This window comes from Amphibalanus amphitrite, unplaced genomic scaffold (assembly GCF_019059575.1).
Source record: "Amphibalanus amphitrite isolate SeventyFive unplaced genomic scaffold, NRLGWU_Aamphi_draft 000316F_arrow, whole genome shotgun sequence".
NCBI classification, from domain to species: Eukaryota; Metazoa; Arthropoda; class Thecostraca; order Balanomorpha; family Balanidae; genus Amphibalanus; species Amphibalanus amphitrite.
Genome location: NW_024881811.1, coordinates 464,218 through 485,674, shown reverse-complemented (window position 1 = coordinate 485,674; position 21,457 = coordinate 464,218). Strand labels below are relative to the sequence as shown.

The following is a 21,457-nucleotide window of genomic DNA, read 5'->3' as shown; positions in this document are numbered from 1 at the left end:
GTGGACCGATTTACTTGATTCTTGCATGACAAGATCCGCCATTCAATTCTTAGCAGGTACCGAAAATTTGACGTCAATCGCACGATCCGCCGCCCATATTGCGGTACTGCCATCTATTGACAAGGCTGGAGAACCAAGGCCGTTCGGCTATTTCCACTTCTGACACACCATGGAAATGAGCGAGTGCCCAGTGCACCGCTTCGTCTCGTTGCGGTGGACGCCGTCCGGTTGGGGGCTCGGTGCCGGCTGCAGCCTTCGGCGCTGGCCCGACCCAGCCCGGCGTCGGGTGCGCTCCGTATAACCCGCTGACCGGCGACCCGCCCACAGGTCAGCGATGCCCGGGCAGGGCCCCTCAGCGCCGACGGCGGCGGCGGCGGCGGCGGCGGCTCGCGGCGACCAACCGGCCGCCGCACAGAACAAGCCAGCCAAGTGCAAGGCGTGCTGCGCCTGTCCGGAGACCAAGCGCGCCCGGGACGAGTGTATCGTGCTGAACGGCGAGGAACACTGCCGGCCACTGATCGAGGCGCACAAACAGTGCATGCGCGACATGGGCTTCAACATCTAGACGGGAGGCGGCGGCGGTGTCGTACCACCCGGGCGGCGGTGTCGCGCCACCCGGGCGGCGGTGTCGCGCCACCCGGGCGGCGGTGTCGCGCCACCCGGGCGGCGGTGTCGTGCCACCCGGGCGGCGGTGTCGCGCCACCCGGGCGGCGGTGTCGCGCCACCCGGGCGGCGGTGTCGCGCCACCCGGGCGGCGGTGTCGCGCCACCCGGGCGGCGGTGTCGCGCCACCCGGACGGCGTGGATCGGTGGTCGGGGTACAGGGAGCGCAATGGACGAGTTTTGCCTGTGCGATAAAGACACAAATAGTACATAGGTATGTATTGATTGTTGTGCTGTTCATATGGTTAACACGATAAAAAACGACCCCAAGATGTCTTCGACGACGCAGAAGCACCGCAACTTCGTGGCGGAGCCGATGGGCGACAAGCCGGTCACTGCTCTGGCTGGCATCGCCGAAGTCAACGGCTAAAAGCTGGTGGCCAACGATTCGACAAGGCCTACATCGTGCTGGGCCAGTTCCTCGTGCTGAAGAAGGACAAGGAGCTGTTCGTGGAGTGGCTGCAGGACCTGATTGGGTGCAACGTCAAACAGGCCACCGACTGCTGGCAGTGTCTGGACGACTGGTGCGCAGAGCTGTTGTAGCACGTTGGAAAAATTAGAAGTGTCTGTTCGTAATTGGCATACGTGTCAACGCTCCGAATGATATCTTAGGAGCATTCGGGCCTGTGCGCTCTCTTCCATCCCCGTCAAGTTGTGCGACACGTGTGCGCCTTCAGTGGATAACATTTAACAATGCAATCGAGGTATTGATTCTTTCGTTAGCGCGTTCATGCGCCGATGCGTTAGTGCCATCGTGTTACTGGTGAATGGTGATGCTGCGAATCGCCCGAGACGCGGCGCTACAGTGCTCTCGCATACCATCGCTATGATGCCCTCCCTCCGACCTCTGGCAGGCCTGGGGAGCGCCAGGGGCGCCCCTCCCCTCCCGATAGCTGTTGCAAGCCCGAGGAGCGGCGCGTCGCCGCGCCTTCCGGCAGACGGTGGGCCGGCCAGCGGCTGTGGCCTTCAGGGATTGGCCGACGCGGCGGTGATACGATCGCGTCGCGCACTCTTTGTTGCGGTGTTTACGAAAATGGTTTGAATAAATGTGTTGCATGGATGAAAACAGTAGCCTTTGGGCGACAACAGCGAACGGGCAGGGGAGACTGGGGCAAAGTGGCCACCCTTAACACGCGCACCGACGGGGGGGGGGGGCGGATATCCGCCCCCCCTGAGGTTTTTCGCGAATAGCGGGAAAACCGCGGCGCGTACGCGAAATTTGGTACGACTATTCGCTCATCAATTTTACACATGGTGTGCAAGTTCGAACCTCCTAACTTTTAAGGTCAGGTCACCAGGTCACTTTGAATGACCCAACCTCAAGTTACTTTTTTGCAACTTTGTCACCGTGCCAGAGCTACAATAGATGTCGGAGGCCTTCGAAAGTCGCAGGATGTTATAAGGTCATTAGTAGCTACAATTTGTATATCTCGGAATTTTTATATCGATGACCTAAGGTCAGGTCAATTTCTCGACCTCCCCATTATAAGTCAATGGGGGAAAAATCAACTCCCTGTTTTTACCACTAAAACGGGTCGGAACGGCCCCATAAACCATACGTGACCTCATATACGAGCAACCTTCACTACATTGAGGTCTGTTTTGCTGTTGGGCAGCTGTAAGGTCATGTGACATCAAAAGGTCACCAGCGGTTTTTTTTTTACAATAACTCCGTACAGGAACAAGATACAGCCGCGCGGATGGTCTCATTGTGTTCAGCTCGTCAAGGCGCATCGAATGATATACATGATGACCTCGAGGTCACGTGACCTGAGGTCAACCTATGACCTTGACCTTTCGAGGTCAACATATACATCATTCGATGCGGATTGACGAGAGGATCACGATGATGCCCTTAGTTTGTTCTTATGTTGACTAGTTCGAAAGTTATTCGAGAAAAACTCCCTATACCTAGCGTCGCCATTTTGACTTTTTTGACCCCTGTGACGTCATCTTTGACCTGACCTGAAAATGACCTTAGTAAAAATTGTAGACCTTGTCCGTGCGTATCCCTTGCCGTTTACCGCTTGTCGCTATCTCGCTTCGTTCTCGAGATCTCAGGGGGGGGGCGGTCATCCGCCCCCCCCCGTCGGTACGAAGTTGGCGCAGACCCCCGTCGGTGCGCGGGTTAAGGTCTAGCTACACTATGCGGGATCCTACGTCCGTGATCTGAGAGTTTGCGGGTTTTGCAGAAAATCGGTACGCAGGTCAAGTTCAGCTGATAAAAATTACACAGGGTCGGCTACACTGGGGTCACGCAGATTCAGTCAAGGAAATCCCGGACGTTCAGTATAGGAAATGCCGGATAGTCAGGACGGTCAGAATGTTCCGTACCGATATAAAGTTCAGAGCTACGAACTTTTTTGCAGAATCTGCGAGATTGCGTGATATGAGACAGTTGTTGGCGCACTTGGTGGCGCACCGTATGAATCCAAGTGACGTAATTAATTATTATTTCTTTACTTTTAATGTGTTATTGATGTTTTATTAAAGGTAGACTGCCACCTTTTTTCCACAAAACGGTTTTCACTAGAGCTGAGCCACCTATGTCCCAGACTGAAGTCGGTTTTCCGAAATTCGAACCCGTTTGCGAGAAATCGGAGACCAAAGTTTAGTTTGATGCCATTTTTTTAGTCCAAGAAAACCGACATCTCTACTGTTTATCGATAACTTTGAAACATGAATTTTCTTATCTTTTGGTAAATATATGTCAAAACTTTGATTGTTTCGAGATCAGAGAAGAATTTTGAAGTGTCAAAATAAAAGTTAAACTTATATATTCAGTAGTTCATTTTTTCCAAAAAAGTGTGGGAAATGGGGTTTAACATGGGCCAGACCCATTCCAAATGAGCCATGATTTTTAAATGTTTTACGAACTTAAATGCAAAATAAATTAAACATGGCCAATTTCTTATGAAATCATATATTAGTAAATCATAAAATACCTTACTTTTTCAAATAAAATGTAATAATCTTATGACCTTGAAGTCTAGTGATGTGTAAACATTGTCGCTAGACATTAACCGATTGATAATTGTATGATAATCGACATTTTTTTTCGCGATTCACGTGATGATACTTTGTCAGGTGAATTCTAAAATTTTGTTTTGTCCAGGGAATAAATCATAGGCCGATCTGAGAAAACTTTTTGAAGGTGGCAGTCTTCCTTTAACAAAATAAACAATTTATCGATACAATAGTATAGAAGATAGCAAACTTTAGCGTTTGTTGCGAAACCATTTATTAGTTATTATAACGTCAGCATACAATAATTCACGGAAATTCTGGAAAAACGCAGAAACCGATGTCAAGGGAGTCTCGCAATCACCTAATTTCATTGACCTCGAGGTCACCGATGACGTCACAGGTCACGTCAAAGTAAAAATTATTAGCATTTTGGCTTGTTCACGTTTTGGGCTCTGGCCGCCGCGCCGTCTTACAAGTCAGATCAGGCTCATTTTTGGTTCACACTCGTGAACAGATGCTCTAGATACCCTGAGGGTACCAAACTTGTACTTTGATTTTCAGGTCAAGGTCAAGTCATCACAGGTCACGAAAATATTATATCATGCGTCGGTCACGTGACACATGTTCTATGGTCCATTTAGGCCAAATATTTCGAATTTGATGTCTGTGTCATTCGAGGTCATTTTGAGTCGAATTTAGCTTAGGTCAGGTCACTTTCAGGTCAAAAAAGGTCAAATTTTGAAGTAAGAATTTTTCAACAAAAAAGGTGTCTATTGGATGCAGTTTGAGCTCAGGAACATGATGGTGCTATTTATATTGGCGTACGATGTTGAATACGTGCTGAAAAATTGATTTGAAAAATTAATAATTGTGATTTTTTTTGCAATAGTGCGTATAACTTGGCCATTTTTGAAGATGTTTAGCAAAAACTTGCTAGAGTTGGTCAAAATAATGCGTTCTATCATATTTTTTCCGTTTTTACGAAAAGTCAAAAACTTTTTGAAAAAATGTAAAAATATAAATTTTGAATTTTATTATATTAAATTTTCGAAATTTTCAAAATTTCGAAAATCCGAGATAGCAGTTTGATAGCGCAGTCTATTCTGAGCCCTTTTATGCAAATAAATTGGATCTAGCTTAAAAAACTGAGCTCTTGGGAGCGATTGCCGTGGTTCAATGTATTGCGTCGAAATCGGACTAACATGACGTCACTCTGACGTCATTTCCGGCCGACCTATGGTAGCTACGAACTACGAAGTTCATATTTTGACACAAGGTGTCAAATTGATGCAGCCGAAGGTACCTACTGAAATTTGGCGTCGATACGTCAAGCCGTTTAGAAGTTATTGCAGAAAAACGGGAGGGGCCTTAATAGCTCTCCCTCCCCCCCCCCCCAGTGGGGCGCGGGTTAATAACGATCGATGAACATTTTTCTAGTTAAATCTACCTCCACTCTTATAATTAAAGTTCATTTTATTGGAACAAATTACGGTTTTCCTGACCCCTGCAAAATGTTCATTTAGGCACAGCATGCCCTAATTGCGCCACGTGAAATTATGCATTAAAGAACCATGCAAAGTTAGCCCTTTTACTGGCAAGGGCGATAATGTTCCCCTGAATGTCTTTATTGGTCAGTACGGGCCCCTCAGACCTTCTGGGGTCAAACTCCGGCTTCTAACACCAATTTTTGAAAGACCACTTTTATAACATTATACGATAACATTGAAAGCCTCGACGTCTTGACATAGCCCTAAATGCGCCCTTGCCATGGCGCATTTTGTGTGGGCGCAATTCGGAATGTGTCATATGGTGTGACGTCACACATGTGACACCCCTGTCTCCTTCAACGACTTTACCATTTTAGGCAGCGAGCCATCACATTCTCTCAGGATCTTGGAATCACTTTTCATCCATCAACTGAAGCCAAGGCTTAATGGCACAACATCGGCATATCCCCTGTCTGTTGTCAGGTAACCTTGCTTACATTGGATAGCTCTTCATGTTATTGACCTTTTATCGATCGCGCCCTGTAGGACCACATGTATGTTTAGCGTGTGCACCAACTGTATATGTGTAGACGGGTCTCGCCTCGCCACCCCGGCTCCGACACGCAAGCTTCACAAGAGAGCTTATATTGCACCACCACCGCACCGCTCGTGCCGGCCGCCAGGACTCCCCGACACAAGAGCGACAACAAACCGAAGAGACATCGGAAACTTAGGTACTAGGGCTGCAACTAAACAGAAACTAAAGTAACAGCCCCGTAGATAATTATGACAATATCAAATAAATACTTAACCCGCGCACCGACGGGGGGGCGGATGTCCGCCCCCCCTGAGGTTTTTCGCGAATAGCGGGAAAACCGCGGCGCGTAGCGCCGCGAAATTTGGTATGACTATAACCTCATCAATTTTACACATGGTGTGCAAGTTTGAACTTCCTACCTTTTAAGGTCAGGTCACCAGGTCACTTTGAATGACCCAACCTCAAGTCACTTTTTTGCAACTTTGTCACCGTGCCAGAGCTACAGTAGATGTCGGAGGCCTTTGAAAGTCGCAGAATATTATTAGGTCATTAGTAGCTACAATTTGTTTATCTCGGAATTTTGATATCGGTGACCTAAGGTCAGGTCAATTTCGCGACCTCCCCATTATAAGTCAATGGGGGAAAAATCAACTCCCTGTTTTTACCACTAAAACGGGTCGGAATGGCCCATATACCATACATGACTTCATATACGATCAACCTTCACTACCTTGAGGTCTGTTTTGCTGTTGGGCAGCTGTGAGGTCATGTGACGTCATCAAAGGTCACCAAAGGTTTTTGGCCAATAACTCCGTACAGGAACAAGATAAAGACGCGTGGATGGTCTCATTGTGTTCAGCTCGTCAAGACGCATCGAATGATATACATGATGACCTCGAGGTCACGTGACCTGAGGTCAACCTTTGACCTTGACCTTTCGAGGTCAACATATATATCATTCGATGCGGATTGACGAGAGGATCACGATGAAGCCCTTACTTTGTTCCTATCTTGACTAATTCGAAAGTTATTCGAGAAAAACTCTCTCCATATCTAGCGCCGCCATTTTGACTTTTTCGACCCCTGTGACGTCATCTTTGACCTGACCTGAAAATGACCTTAGTAAAAATTGTAGATCTTGGCCGTGCGTATCCGATGCCGTTTACCGCTTGTCGCTATCTTGCTTCGTTCTCGAGATCTCAGGGGGGGGCGGTCATCCCCCCCCCGTCGGTGCGAAGTTGGCGCAGACCCCCGTCGGTGCGCGGGTTAAGTGACGTGAATTAATCAGATATAAAATCGGACAAGAGACAACGCAGGAAACAATAAGACACAGAAGAGAAGCCGGTACGAAATTAAACGGCGCGAATAAATGGACCGACTACATATGTGTGTATTTATTGTTGTGCTGTTTGTCCGTTACCACTGACACTTGTGAAGTGTACGTACCTACCACTGATGATGTTTCTTGTATGAAACGAAACCGGTTTGGAATGAACGAACATTTACGATATAATAGTTTATGACAAACTCAGTAACTTACTTACTTGTGAGTTTTATACTGCTCTTAAGGTTGACAAGGATATCGTCCAAGTAGGTAGTTGAAAACACAATCTAAATCTCTAAACAGACTATCCATGAATCTCTGGAAACTCGCGCCGCTATTGCGGAGACCCATCGGCATATAGAGCTAGAGCCACTCATATTTGCCGAAGGGAGTTGTCAGTTGTCACGGCGGTTTTCTGAATGTCGTCCTGGTTCATGGGTATTTGATGATGGGTACGCGCGGAGCAAATCTATCTTTGAAAATCTGCCCTTACCGTGTAGGTTAGAGAAGGTCTGAATGTGTGGTAACGGGTACCTACCTGTCAGGTTTCGTCAAAGAATTAAGAGCTCGGTAATCGCCTGTCACACGCCATGTAGTTCACACGCGAATCGGCCCAGCGGTTGCTGAGATATCAGCCTCTCAAAATAATGATTAAAAATCCGTCATTAAAAATAAGAGTGGAATGGAATCCAAGAAGTTCTTTAAAGGTAGTGTGCCACCTTTGAAAGATTTCCCATTTTATTTTTCCTAGGATAAGAAGCTTTTGTTTTTACCTAATATCGCAAAAAAAAATCAAAAATGGGCCTGGAATAGTGCCTTTTTCGCCTAAAAGTTTTTCGGTTTTTAGATATGTATAACAACTGTAGTGGGCTCACCTGCAAACAGGCGTCGGGCAACAATCGCGAATGCGGCGCACTTGTGACAATAAGCAAAGGTCATTATAGTGTTACGACCATACGACGTACGGGAATGAGTTATCAGCTGTCTAATCGTAGACAACACAATGTCGAGCCTTAAACTGTAAGCCCGTATTGGTATTGTTTCTTTCATTTGGCTGTCGAACATTATTTATGGTTTGAAATATGATTTTATGTAAAATAATTGATATAAAAAAGCCGTCTTATAAGTTATGACCCCATTTCACCACAAGCAAGTGGCAGAAACACGGACGTATAAATAAACTGGACCCGCAACCACCTCCATTCAGGTGAAGCCGACAAGGCGCCATTTTACGTTGCCAAAAAACCGTGCTCTGGAAGGTCATCGAGCCAATACAATTAGAATTGCGTCCAAACGGATGATTGGATCGAGATGCTGGTGGTACCGTTTGACGGGTAGTTCCTTGAGGCAGGTGATGATGGATGTCACATATCACCCGGTGTCACATGGCGCGTGCCACGTGCCGACAAACTTAAAAAGGGCAAAAACCTTTAAGCGACGCTTCAAATCAAACGAAGGGCGGCACAGGTGCCGAACTCACAGGTCACATGTCCCAGTGTTGGACCACTAACATATGGTATGCTCGGCATCAGGGGGTGCGGAATGCACGCGCTAGTGGCGAAAAACATGTTTCGAGGAGGCATCCTCCGATTCCGGAAAACCTTGACCTAGGCACACCAAATTTGGCACACTGACACTACTGGACACGCGCTTTAAGGTGCTGTACAAATAGGCGTGCTGGGGTACACGCTGCACGTGCTGTGCACGTGCAAACCTTTTGATGTTGCACTCCAGGTGTCACATATGCGGGTAGGGCGGGTAGCGCTGGCAAGCTCAAAGTGCCAAATTTACACAGGCCACCCAGAACGCATTCCAGCATAGTTATTGAGCATATCCATCTCCTGGTGGCCCCCAATGGTGCGCTCTGCACGTGCAAAAAATTATCCGCGCAGGGCGGTGGGTATGCTTGGACACCCCATGTGGATTTATGTAAATATCTCGAAAACGGCGTTGTGTAGCGCCGCCGTTTTTGGCACACCTTTTCATACATCTTTTTCACACATGCTGCGTAACTTTCAGACTTAGGTCACTCAAGGTTAGGTCATCAGGTTACGTCCAAGTGACCTTACCATAGGAAAAGTTATAGTGCCCGTCATCAGCTACACAGACTGAACAATCGGTTTAAAACGTGCAGCGATTGATAAGAGCAACAGCATATACGTAGAGTACCTCTACCTCGGAATTTCAATCAGTGGCGGCGGAACACCTTCAATTAAAGGGGGGCACTGCCGACATTTGGTCCCATTCTTTCCATGCAACTCCCATAGGGCGTTGCATGGAAAGGGCTATGCTAAAATGCCAAAATCAAGGGGAGCACGGTGCCCCGGTGCCCCCCTCGTTCCGTCGCCTATGACTTCAATATCACTTGCTTGCTTAATGCTCATTGCTCAGCTCGTATTGTAAGAGCACTGCGGCACAGCATAGATGCAGGCGCTTTGCTACTGCCATCTATGGGTGAAAGATGAAGATAATGGTTATTGCGGTACAGTATTACTGCAGGCGCAAACAACGTAGATAACAAAGATGCCTATGCTGCGCTGGCCGGCGATTGAGGCGTAAATATGCGTTGCTGGGTAGCAAAAAGTTTAGGAGCCCGAATTTGACAAAATAAATGATTTGCCGTGCTGGTGGTCTGAGGTCGCAAAATCAACAGAACCCTAGGTCAGTGATATTGAAATTTCGAGGTAGAGGTAGGTACTCCACGTATATACTGTTGATCTTCTCAATTGCTGCACGTTTTAAGTCGATTGTATAGTCTGTGTAGCTAACACGGGCATTATAATTTTTCCTAAGGTAAGGCCACTTGGACGTAACCTGGTGACCTAACCTTGAGTGACCTAAGTCTGAAAGCTACGCAGCATGTGTGAAAAAGATGTATGAAAGGGTGTGCCAAAAACGGCGGCGCTACACAACGCCGTTTTCGAGATATTTACATAAATCCACATAGGGTGTCCACAGTCCAAGCATCCCCACCGCCCGGCGCGGATAATTTTTTGCACGTGCAGAGCGCACCTTTGGGGGCCACCAGGAGATGGATATGCTCAATAACTATGCTGGAATGCATTCTGGGTGGCCTGTGTAAATTTGGCACTTTGAGCTTGCCAGCGCTACCCGCCCTACCCGCATATGTGACACCTGGAGTGCAACATCAAAAGGTTTGCACGTGCACAGCACGTGCACCGTGTACCTCAGCACATCTATTTGCACAACATCTTAAAGCGCTCGTCCAGTAGTGTCAGGGTGCCAAATTTGGTGTGCCTAGGTCAAGGTTTTCCGGAATCGGAGGATGCATCCTCAAAACATGTTTTTCGCCCCTGGCGCGTGCATTCCGCACCCCCTGCTGCCGAGCATACCATATGTTAATGGTCAAACACCGGGACATGTGACCTGTGAATTTCGCACCTGTGCCGCGCACCGTTTAATTTGGAGCGTCGCTTAAAGGTTTTTACCCTTCCAGACTTTGTCGGCACGTGGCACGCGCCACGTGACACCGAATGACCTGCGACATGCATCATCACCTGCCTCAAAGCATTACCCATCGAACGGTACCACCAGCATCTCGATCCGATCATCCGTTTAGACGCAATTCCAATTGTAATGGTTCGGTGACCTTTCAGAGCACGGGTTTTTGGCAACGTAAAATGGCGCCTTGTCGGCTTCACTATCTTCCATTGGGATCGTCAGTCCAGTTTATCCCATTTATGCCCAGGAATATTGACCATCATGAAAATCGATGAAATCAAGATATGTTACGCTTCTACCAGGGCCTTGCATGGAATCGAAAATAATTTTTGCCGGCAGCAAAAGTTTTCGAGAAAAACGTAAAAAACGTGCGTTGCGAAATCGCAACGAAGGGCACACCGGGCGCCATCAGCGTTGCGAAAACGCAACGACGGGCACATCAGACGGACATAAAGTACACTAAACCGCCGTATATGCTTGTTTGTTTTAACATATAATTCACCAACTGTTGACAAATATTGCTGGATAATGCGGAACCCACATCCCTCATGCTTTATTACCCGCCTAAGAGCCTGAATGAGGAAGCATAACTTAAGGGTTCGCGAACGGGGAGATGGCAACAAACGGTCATTATCAACAACAATTGTCCATTTAAAGTACCTAGTGGTTGGCATGTACCCTGGGCGGTGCTTTCTTTTTGGAAGCTAGACAGAGCCGAGCCATTAGCCCATTACCCTCTCATATGAGAACCCCAAACAGAAAACAATTTAACCGAGGATTGGGAGTAAACCTGTGCTTCGCCTAAGCGCCTATCCGCAATACCATTGTTAACCACCCTCCTAGGAGTAAAGTTAAATTCAAATGCAGGGTAGTCATGCCTACTCTTAGCAAAAAAAAGAACCTATCCGGCTTTCACAAATTACCCGCGTAAGGCGTAGCGCGTCATAACAACTCGGCTTAAAGCAGGCGCGGATACAAGGGGGGGGGCATGGGGGCCATGGCCCCCCCTTGGCCGATTTTTTTCAAAAATAAAATAAAAAGTTAAAAAGTTAAAAAGCTGAAAAGGGGGCCTCCTGAAAATAAAGTGGCGGAAATCCGATGAGTTTTTTTTTTAACCTACCCACTTAGTTATTTCTTAGAAGACTAGCTGAGAAGACTTCTTTGTTAGAAGATTGGTAAGGCTTTTCATAACTTGGAGGTCTCTTATACTCACAGAGATGACCACTTTTACAGGGCCTCCTAACCTGCACAGAGGGCCTCCAAGCCTGCACAGATGTTGAGATGTTGCCTGAACAGCTAGATAAGCTCAATAGACGCAGTTTTTTTTTTTGGGGGGGGCCAACAAGTGGGAAGATGGGGCCTCCAACAGGTGGGATTATGGGGGGGCCTCCTGGTTTCTAATGGCCCCTCCCTTGGAGATTTTCTGGATCCGCCCCTGGCTTAAAGTGTCTCCCAGGACCCATTTTATCACTTTTAGACCTAATACAAAATTGTCATTGTCCCACTCTAAGCGACCTTCACTTGTAACCTCTCTCTCGAGACAATGCCAGGGCAGACCAGTGATTCGACGCAGTTCACACTTTCCAAGTGTTCCGTTAATCCGTCCTTTCCATCTCCAGGATAGTAGAATCCTTCTCCTCCATGCCTCAACCCCTGTTTCGAGCTGGACGGGCAACTATATCGCATTCGAGCAGGTCCCATAGGAGCACAGGTCTGTAGCCGGATGCAGTAAGTGCTTGGGAAGGGGGGGGGGGGGGGGTGGGTGGGGCTGGTTCATGGGTGGCCTGGGTGGATGGGCTCAGCCTCGACGATTCACCATGCCCGCTCAGACCAATGTTTTCCCTAATTCCAATAATGCTTCTAGCTCTAAAATGGTCTGATTAGACAGGCCTACCCTCAGTAAACAAACAAGCAATGCTTCACATCAACCACCTTATCAATCCGTGCAAACCATGAATTCTAAAAATAAACTATTATTTTCCCAGACGCCCTCATCACCCCTGCCGAAGGGGTCTGTTGCCCCCCCCCCCGAGGGGGCATATCCCACATTTGCCGACTCTGGGAGTTATCTTTTCTAAAGTAAGGACTAAGGGTCAGCGGATTGTATCCAGAGAATGACAATATCTGTCGTCTGATACCAGACTACGTCCCCATTATTTAGTACATAGTAGATCCAATTTTCAAAGTACCTCGCTATCTCTCAGCTCCGTTAGCATCGCCGACCATTTGATGCAGGTCCTTTTCCTACCATACGATTTTCAGATGCTCGAAAACCCATTGCAGTTAGTGAACAGCCCGATAATCTGCGAGAGAAAAAGAAATGAGTGTTTGATAGCTGTTTAAGTGAGCTAATGTGAAACGTGTCGCAACATTCACGTGCAAATGCACCTTGCACTTTACATACCTACACGTCCCTCACGACTACAAAACGAGAGAGAGAGAGAGAGAGAGAGAGAGAGAGAGAGAGAGAGAGAGAGAGAGAGAGAGAGAGAGAGAGAGAGAGAGAGAGAGAGGGAGGGGGGAGGGAAGGAGAGAGAGTTGGGGAAGCGTGGAAGAGAGGGAGGAAGATTGGGGAGAGAAGGAAAGGACCCACAGCGTACCACAAGTGAAGTCTATTTGATGTTCCTATACTTCCGCTGCACTGCCAATTTGCCCCTCGTTGCGTTTTCGCAACACCCCTGTCTTTCCGATGTGCCCAACGTTGCGTTACCGCAACACGACTGTAGTCATATTTGAAAATAGTCACAAACCCTATTTGCAGCATAATTTGTTAATAAAATGCATATTCTAGCTATTGTAGGGACTCTGCAGAATATGTTCACACATTATTCATTACGATATAATTAATCACTTAATCTACTTATTTTGGTTTTCGTGACGTCATCACTGACGGGACCTTCGACTTCCCTCTGGGAGCTCTGGACGGTAAGTTACCGGCCGCACAAACTTGTAACTGCGTAGCATCATGCGCACAACCATGCTAAACGCGCTGAAACTTGTCTCATCGGTGAGACGCCATTACACACTTCTCAAGATTTGATCATGTCGACGCTTGCTTGTGTTGCGAAAACGCAACGAAGGGCGTAAATGGGTTATTTATACGTCCGTGGGCAGAAATGACAATGATCAGCTGACGCATTTTTCTTGGCCGAAGTCAGAGCGCGCGGCCCGACGCACCACGCGTATTTGGAAATTCCGACCTCGACGAGCATCAGAAGCCACCTAACAGGCGTGTTCGAAACCGCAGGAGATGATGATGAACGGGTTTATCGAAACTTGATTGGATGAGCATATCGGTAATAGCGATTTCAGTGTGTGCATTTATTGTTCATAGTGGTGTGAAATGTGGTTGGGGTACGACCGACAACCCGTCGGGGCGAATTTCGCACTGGGGTACTCAAAATTTGAAGAATATAAGACGTTTCCATGAGTTTTGAAGGTAGGGGAGAGCGGGGCCAGTTGAAACACGGGGTCAGATGAAACATGGCTTTATTTTCAACAGTATGCAACATATGGCGTTGCCGACACCACTGCGCATTCGCGCTCGACCACTTCCTTTGTCAACGGCGTTTGGGCGGCAAACGGACGGTAATTTTGATTTGACACTTGCTTTTGTGTTTTTGAGGGGCGTTTGGGAGAAATCGTTCTTATGAATATTTTGTGATATCTCATATACATTTGTTTGCTGAAAGAAGAACTCCTGGCTCCGGAATAACACCTTATTTGGCCCTTCATTCAGCATGATGCCGTCCCTCCAGCTCGTTTGACATGTGCTTTACGGCGCGTGCGAGATGGCGGGAGCGGATGGGGTCAATTGAAACGCTTCTCTGAGGGTCAGTTGAAACAGGGCCACAGGCCGTTTCAATGGACCCCGGTGACCTTTGCAATGGTTATTGTTCAGGGGCTGTAAACATTAAAGGAAATATTCCACCTTTGAAATGAGCTTTTAAACTGAAATAATTGTTTAATACAACTCAATTTTTGACCCCTTTTTCTCCAGCCTTTTGCTTCAAAGCACACTATAGCCTGAGATATTTCTCATTTTTCTCATCCGCCCATTTTACCATAGTCTATGTACTTTATGTCACCTATTATGAGGAACTTTGCACTTTTAGCTTTCCAACGACCTATTGAATGTAGCATTTGGAAAAGTAAACCGGACAAAATATCTCCTTAAGAAAGTGGCCTTAAAGAGGAAAACATCCCATTGTTAAGGATAGGTGCAATTGACCCCATGGGCTGGTTCAATTGACCCTCGCATCGGGGTCATTTGAAACGGGCGTAGAGCTGTTTTATAAGCATGCGTTTGGCAGCAAAATATGTTTAAAACATAATTTTACATGTCTTAAAATAAAGCCAAAAGAGCATATTTTTTCATGGCATTGTGCATTTTTCGATATCACAACTAGATCTCGCTGTGCATGTCAATATATAAAAAGTGGTTCAACTGGCCCCGCTCTCCCCTATGGATAAGTTCTAAAAATCCGGTTCTCCTCATCTGGGCCATTAACTCCATACGGTCCAAGAAAGCTGGCACACTACCTTTAATGAGGTTAGTGCTTGTGCGAGGAACATGTTTATAAATAGTAGAAAATGTAAAAACATGACCTTTTTTCCTCGATAATTATCATAACTAATGCTGTACAAATACTAACTTTTCTAGTTTGAAACTGTTTGATAAAGACCTGTGGTCTAAATATTACATTCTTTCAAATTAAGTATATATTTGTACAGCATTAGTTTTGATAATTATTATCGAGGAAAAAAGGTCATGTTTTTACATTTTCTACTATTGGAATCCAAGAAGGTTTAAACTGAAGAAGGTCCAGCCCCAAAATATATTTTGGATTTGCTTTTCAGGGGTCGGCAAATGGTGGGGCATGCCCCCTTTGGGGGTAATGGTGCCCTTCGGCGGGGGGTAATGAGGGCCTCTGAAAAAGCCTCATCTTTTTTAAGAATTAATGGCTCCCTTGATGCATAGACCCGGGAACAGGGGGGGCAGCGGGGGCGCTTGCCCCCCCAACTTGAGAGCCGAGGGGGCGGCGCCCCCTCAACATTGAGGCAGCGTGAAAGGATCTTTCCTCCCTTTTCCGGACTTATTTCCTTATTGTTTCCTTAAAGTATACATCTAAACATCAACACACGGCCCTTTCCTAGCCATCTGAATGGTTTCTGCTGATACAGTATCGATTTGACAACATCTGCTATTGTCATCCCGCTTTGATTTGGGCCTGGCCTTGGCCATAAGTTTAGCATGCCAAATTTTATACTGGACCATTCTGAGTCAACTTTGAAAAATACATAACGTACAACGGTGGTAAAATCGTTGCTATAGGTATAACACAGTTTACTCGCTCGGGTGTGAGGGAGGGATGTGGGACAATGAGTGCACTGACGTAGCGCCCTCGGAAGGCCGGTATGGGATTAAAGCTCATCGACACATAAGGGCTTGTGTGGTATCTTCGGTTATCGATAACACCCTCAGAATCACCGGCGTAGGGCCCTCAGAGCCGCCGGTAAGGGACCTTTAGAGGCACTGGTGTGGGGCCGTCATGCAGGTGCCGGTGTGGGCGCTCAGAGATGCTAGTGTGATTCTCTCAGCTAGGCGCCGGTGAGGGTCCTTACAGGCGTTGCTGTGGGCCCTCATAGACGCTGGTGTGGACGCAGACGGGTGTGGGGTATTTTGAGCTGCTGACGCGAACCCTCTACAAGCCGGCAGGGGGTTCTCAGTGACCGGCAAGGGGCCCTTAGGCCGGCAGAAGAAGTCTTGTGGGGTCCTTAGAGACCGGCATGGTACTGTCAGACGCTGGTGGGGCCCTCAGGGCTCAGAGTCACCGGTGTGGGGCCCTCAAAAGTCACCAGTGGGTGGCCTTTAGATGCGCAGGTGTTGGCTGTTGGGTCCTCAGAGCCGCCGATATAGGGCTTTAATAGGCACTGGTGTAGACACTCAGAGTTGGGGGGGGGGGGGGGGTGTGAAACGCTCAGAGGCACCGGTGTGGGCCCTCGTAGGCGCCAATGAGGGCCCCCACAGTTGCCGTTATGGGGCCCTCAGAAAAATAAGTGTGTGACCATCACAGGCGGGAAATGCCCCTACAACTGGCCCCTCATAGGCCGGTAAGAACTCTCAGAGGCCAGTAACGGGCCTTTGGAGACCACCGAGGGGCCCTTAAAGTCTGCAAAAGGCCCTCAGAAGCCGGCGTGGGCTCTTATGGAGATCTTAAGTGTGGTTATTTAGGACCCATGAGGTGCTCTAACGAGCCCCATGGGGCCCTTCTGAGTCAAAATATGGCCATCGTTAACCCGATCAGCGGTCAAATGGCGCCGCACGGCCTCTCGGACCCGAAGGTTCCTTTGAACCCCATAGGGGGGGGGGGGTACCTACGTGTCCCCTTAGACCCCTGGCTACGCCACTGCTTCATATGCATCATGTCAGGTATTTTAGGCTCGCCCCCCCAACTTGAAAATCGTTCCCGGGCCCCTGCCTTGATGGGACAAACATCGCAACTGTTGTGCCCCAGGATTCAAAGATTAGTCGAGGTCAAACGCACAAAGCATGAACTGATTAGCTGGCGCATGCCAAATTTCATGTAGCTGCTCACCATTCCGTACAGTCGTGGAAAGTAACTGCCATGTACTAGCCGGCGCTCGTCTATTGGCGTTTTCACAGTCACTAACGCAAGGGAGAAGAGTCGTCCATTGCACCCTGACCTGAGCATCTCGGTCTCTGAGCTGGAGCTTTGCAGAAAAATTTAGCGTGTTGCCCGTGAAGATAAGCAGCCGCTGCTACCCAATTTAAAGGTCGTTTGTCATTGGGTGACCTTCCATAGGTCAATAACAACTGCCGAGTTAATCGGGTCCTGCTGTAACTTCTTGAAGTGAGATTTTGTGGCCTGCCATGATCTCAAGAAAGATCTCACAAATCAACGGTCATTCGGGTTAAGGTCATGCCATTTTCAGGACAGATAAAAATGATCGGCTCGATGGTACAGTTTTTTTCGTGATCCGACCCTTTTAACGTGATCTATTCTCGAAAAATACCCGCTACCCCTATACGTATGGGGGTTAACCCGCGCCCCCGCTGCAGGGCTCCTGGATTTCCACGCCCTGCTGGAGATGGAGGTTGAACACCCCCTATTAACTTGGGTCCTGGGTCACTAGCGAAACGCCGTAGTCGGCGATCGAAAGAGCGTAAGAAATGATGAAAAACTATGGTCACCTTTTAGGTCAAATCAAAGGTCAGGTCACCAGAGTTCATCGAACGTAAAATTTCGCCAATTTCCAGGTCAACCTTTGACAATTTTCGACAAACTGGCCTATAGCTCAGGAAAGGATAGAGCTACAGCGCTGCGGAAAAACGCATTCGATAGCTCTCTTAACGTTTTTTCTGATGCCTGCCCTCAGATTCAGCCGAAGATGGTTTAGCCTGCAGGAGACAAAAACTGCCAAAATGTACGTTGCTTGCTGATAGTTTTTCTTAAAACTTTTCGCTCAAAACTTGCAAGAGCTCACTTTTATCAGCATCGTGATCCTCCCGTCGAGAAGCATCGAAGGTTTTGTTGCACATCAGTCGATCCGTATCGTCGAGCTGAACACATCTAAGGCATTTTCATCGCTCTGAGATGCCTTTATCAAAAGTTATTAGCGAATAGCTGTTAGATACCATTCATGACCTGAAATGACCTCAGGGACATACAGTGGGGTTACGGGTGCAATTTTCCGGTTCAGCGGTCATGTTACTTGTAAATAAGAGTGTCACAGTGTTAGGAATGACACTGGTCCAAAAGAGGCGCCTTTCAATTTTCTACCATTGACTTTGCGCCCTCTCCCATTGATAATGGGAGAGGGCGTGAAATTGACCTGAACTTTGGTCACCGACATCAAATCTCCGAGATACAAATTTTGTACATGTTGTTGCCTTTATCAATTCCTGAAAGTTTGAAAGAGATCTGTCACTCAATGCAGCTAAAGCAGGCGTTGCAGTCTTTACTGAGGTGAGGTCACTTGACGTGATCTGGTGACCTGACCTTGAGTGACTCTGGTCTGAAATATTCACAACATGTGCAGAAACGATGCATGATAAAATGTTCCAAAATGGTGTCGCTCCGTGCCAACGTTTTTGAGATATCTGCGAGAAACCGCAGGGGAGGGGGCCTGCGGTTTCTCGCAGATATGGTACCCAAAGAGTCACGGAAAAGTATGGAATTTCAGTAACCTTGGTTGTATCACCAATGGGGTCTGGTAGGTGGGGGTAATGGCCCTGCCTGGCGCCAAAAAAAGGGGGCACGACCCCGGAGGACCTGCCGACCACTGTGCTTTTGGCTTAAGGCCGCCCTAAACTGGACCTCGCATGCGGGTTGCGAGTTTGCGGGTTTTGAGTTTGCGAGCATAATACTAATTCATAGAGTGATTAGACCGTTCCCTTGGGGTAACTTTATGAATGCAATGAAGCCGGTGCACCTTCAGAAAATTACGTAGAGTCGCAATACCAGCGCAACGAACCAAAATTCGACTCCAACGAAAAACCCGCAAACCTCGCAGCGAGGAAAATCGAAAGTTGACTCAAAATCAACTTTTGGAATGCGATGCAAGGTCGCTCGCAAGCTAAAAACATGCAGACTCGGTTGTTAGATGGTAGTGTGGGTCACTCAGCTTAGATTGTATCATTCGATTTTGAAAAAAAAAAACAGAAAACCCGAAACTCGCAACCCGCATGCGAGTTCCAGTGTGGGGCGGCCTTTACTTTAGTTATGAGCAAAATGACTTGGTTGCTTTGCAATTCAATGTATTGGGCATTCAGGAGCTTTGGAATCTCTGTGTACTGCAAGATAATATAGGGGAGAGCGGGGAGAGTTGTATCATGTCCAAGTTGTATCAGGGCGAATTGTGCCAAACTTATCCAATAGATGGAGCTCGTGACACGACCAGCCGACGACGTTTTCCGGGCGCAATCTTTCCCTGTTCTGTCGTGTGGCTGGGTGGACGCGTCTCGAGGTGGGAGCCGATTTTATGTTTTTTTTTTAATGTCATTCTAAAAAAATAAGTTGCAAGAAAATGTGTGATTTGGGCATTTACATGTGCACGAATTTGAAAGATCTCCGTAGCGGTGGTGAGGGTAGGTTCTAAGGCTGCGTGAGTGAAAATGGATTTCTCCAGCTGTCCGCTGTTTTTGAGCACGAGGATGTTTTTTCCAAGATGGCGGCGAGGTACATGTTGTATCAGAGCCGGGTGGGGTATGTTGTAACATGTATGTATGTATGTATGTATGTATGTATGGGTATGTTGCTTTTGATCGCGAAAGCTAAGCCCTGGCTCGCGTTTGTAGATAGCTAGTCAATACTCGTTCCATTTCGGCACAATGTGTTGGCTTCTTTGCTCTTAACGGGTCACTTTTGCGTCTAACTAGTCTGTTGATGTTTCGTTCGTTTGACGTTTCGATGTTTCGTTCGGATTGCATTGACCTAAGTTTGGTCTAATAAAAGTGAAGCCTTTGAGCATATGCTTTGTATTAACCCCATTTAATGTTGTTGTTATGTTCAAAGCCAGTAGCAAGCACACACCCTGAAACGTGACATACCTAGTGATACAAATTTTACCCCACCATGTAATACAACTCACCCAAGCCATGGGGCAAGTTGTATCAAAAACATTGTTCTATTCGGCAGACCGCAGAAGAAAAACTGGTAGAGGTAACGGAAAAGTTACTTGGCACGAAAAAGCAGAAGAATCAAGGAAGGAGATAGTATGGAAATAATGAGTTTATCACGGATAGTTACCAGGTTATGGGTCTCGGAGTAAAAACTGATACAACCCACCCCACTCTCCCCTATCCGTAATGATAGGAATTTATTCAGTTTCATTTTATTCAACTTGACAGTCGGACATTGTAGGTTTGACGACTTTTGGACCCACCAACTTACCTGGAAAACTCCACCAATGGCTGTAAGCGTGCTAGTTCAGCAAGCCTTCTTAACCCTATTCCTGGCGGGGGGGGGCCTCAGGAGCCCCCCCCTGAGGTTTTTTGGTTATATCTCCCAAACGCGTTGAGCTAGGAAGCTCAAATTTTCTGACTTTTCCTAAAAGGCTTCTACGCAACATGTCTGAAAATTTTGAGTTGATCTGACCTAAGGTCAGGTCACCAGAGGCGGTTTGGTGACGCTACCTCAGAAAAGTTTGCAATCACGCCAGAGCTAGAGTTTTTGACCGATCAATTTCTTCTCTTCAGGGTTTAGTAAGGGTACCAGTATGTGCAATTTGTATATCTCGGAATTTTGATATCGGTGACCTAAGGTCAGGTCAATTTCGCGACCTTCCCATTATAAGTCAATGGGGGAAAAATCAACTCCCTGTTTTTACCACTAAAACGGGTCGGAATGGCCCCATATACCATACATGACTTCATATACGATCAACCTTCACTACCTTGAGGTCTGTTTTGCTGTTGGGCAGCTGTGAGGTCATGTGACGTCATCAAAGGTCACCAAAGGTTTTTGGCCAATAACTCCGTACAGGAACAAGATACAGACGCGTGGATGGTCTCATTGTGTTCAGCTCGTCAAGACGCATCGAATGATATACATGATGACCTCGAGGTCACGTGACCTGAGGTCAACCTTTGACCTTGACCTTTCGAGGTCAACATATATATATCATTCGATGCGGATTGATGAGAGGATCACGATGATGCCCTTAGTTTGTTCCTATCTTGACTAATTCGAAAGTTATTCGAGAAAAACTCTCTCCATATCTAGTGCCGCCATTTTGACTTTTTCGACCCCTGTGACGTCATCTTTGACCTGACCTGAAAATGACCTTTGTAAAAATTGTAGATCATGGCCGTGCGTATCCGATGCCGTTTACCGCTTGTCGCTATCTTGCTTCGTTCTCGAGATCTCAGGGGGGGGGCCGAATCGGCCCCCCCCCGCCAGTTTCTTGTCCCGGCGGAGCCCGCCAGGAATAGGGTTAACTGTAGGTACAGCATATGTAAGTACAATTTAGATCATGCCTAAAAGCGTAACTG

At 47.3% G+C, this 21,457-nt stretch overlaps 1 protein-coding gene and 1 pseudogene across 1 annotated transcript; both read left to right on the top strand.

Annotated features, from left to right (window-relative positions):
• Nucleotides 1–327: 327 nt before the first annotated feature.
• LOC122388286 (cytochrome c oxidase copper chaperone-like) lies at nucleotides 328–1,208 on the top strand. The gene has a single exon (XM_043379238.1). The coding sequence runs from the start codon at nucleotides 335–337 to the stop codon at nucleotides 563–565; it is 231 nt and encodes a 76-aa protein (XP_043235173.1). The 5' UTR covers nucleotides 328–334; the 3' UTR covers nucleotides 566–1,208.
• On the top strand, nucleotides 752–1,208 carry LOC122388285 (annotated as a pseudogene).
• Nucleotides 1,209–21,457: the final 20,249 nt, after the last annotated feature.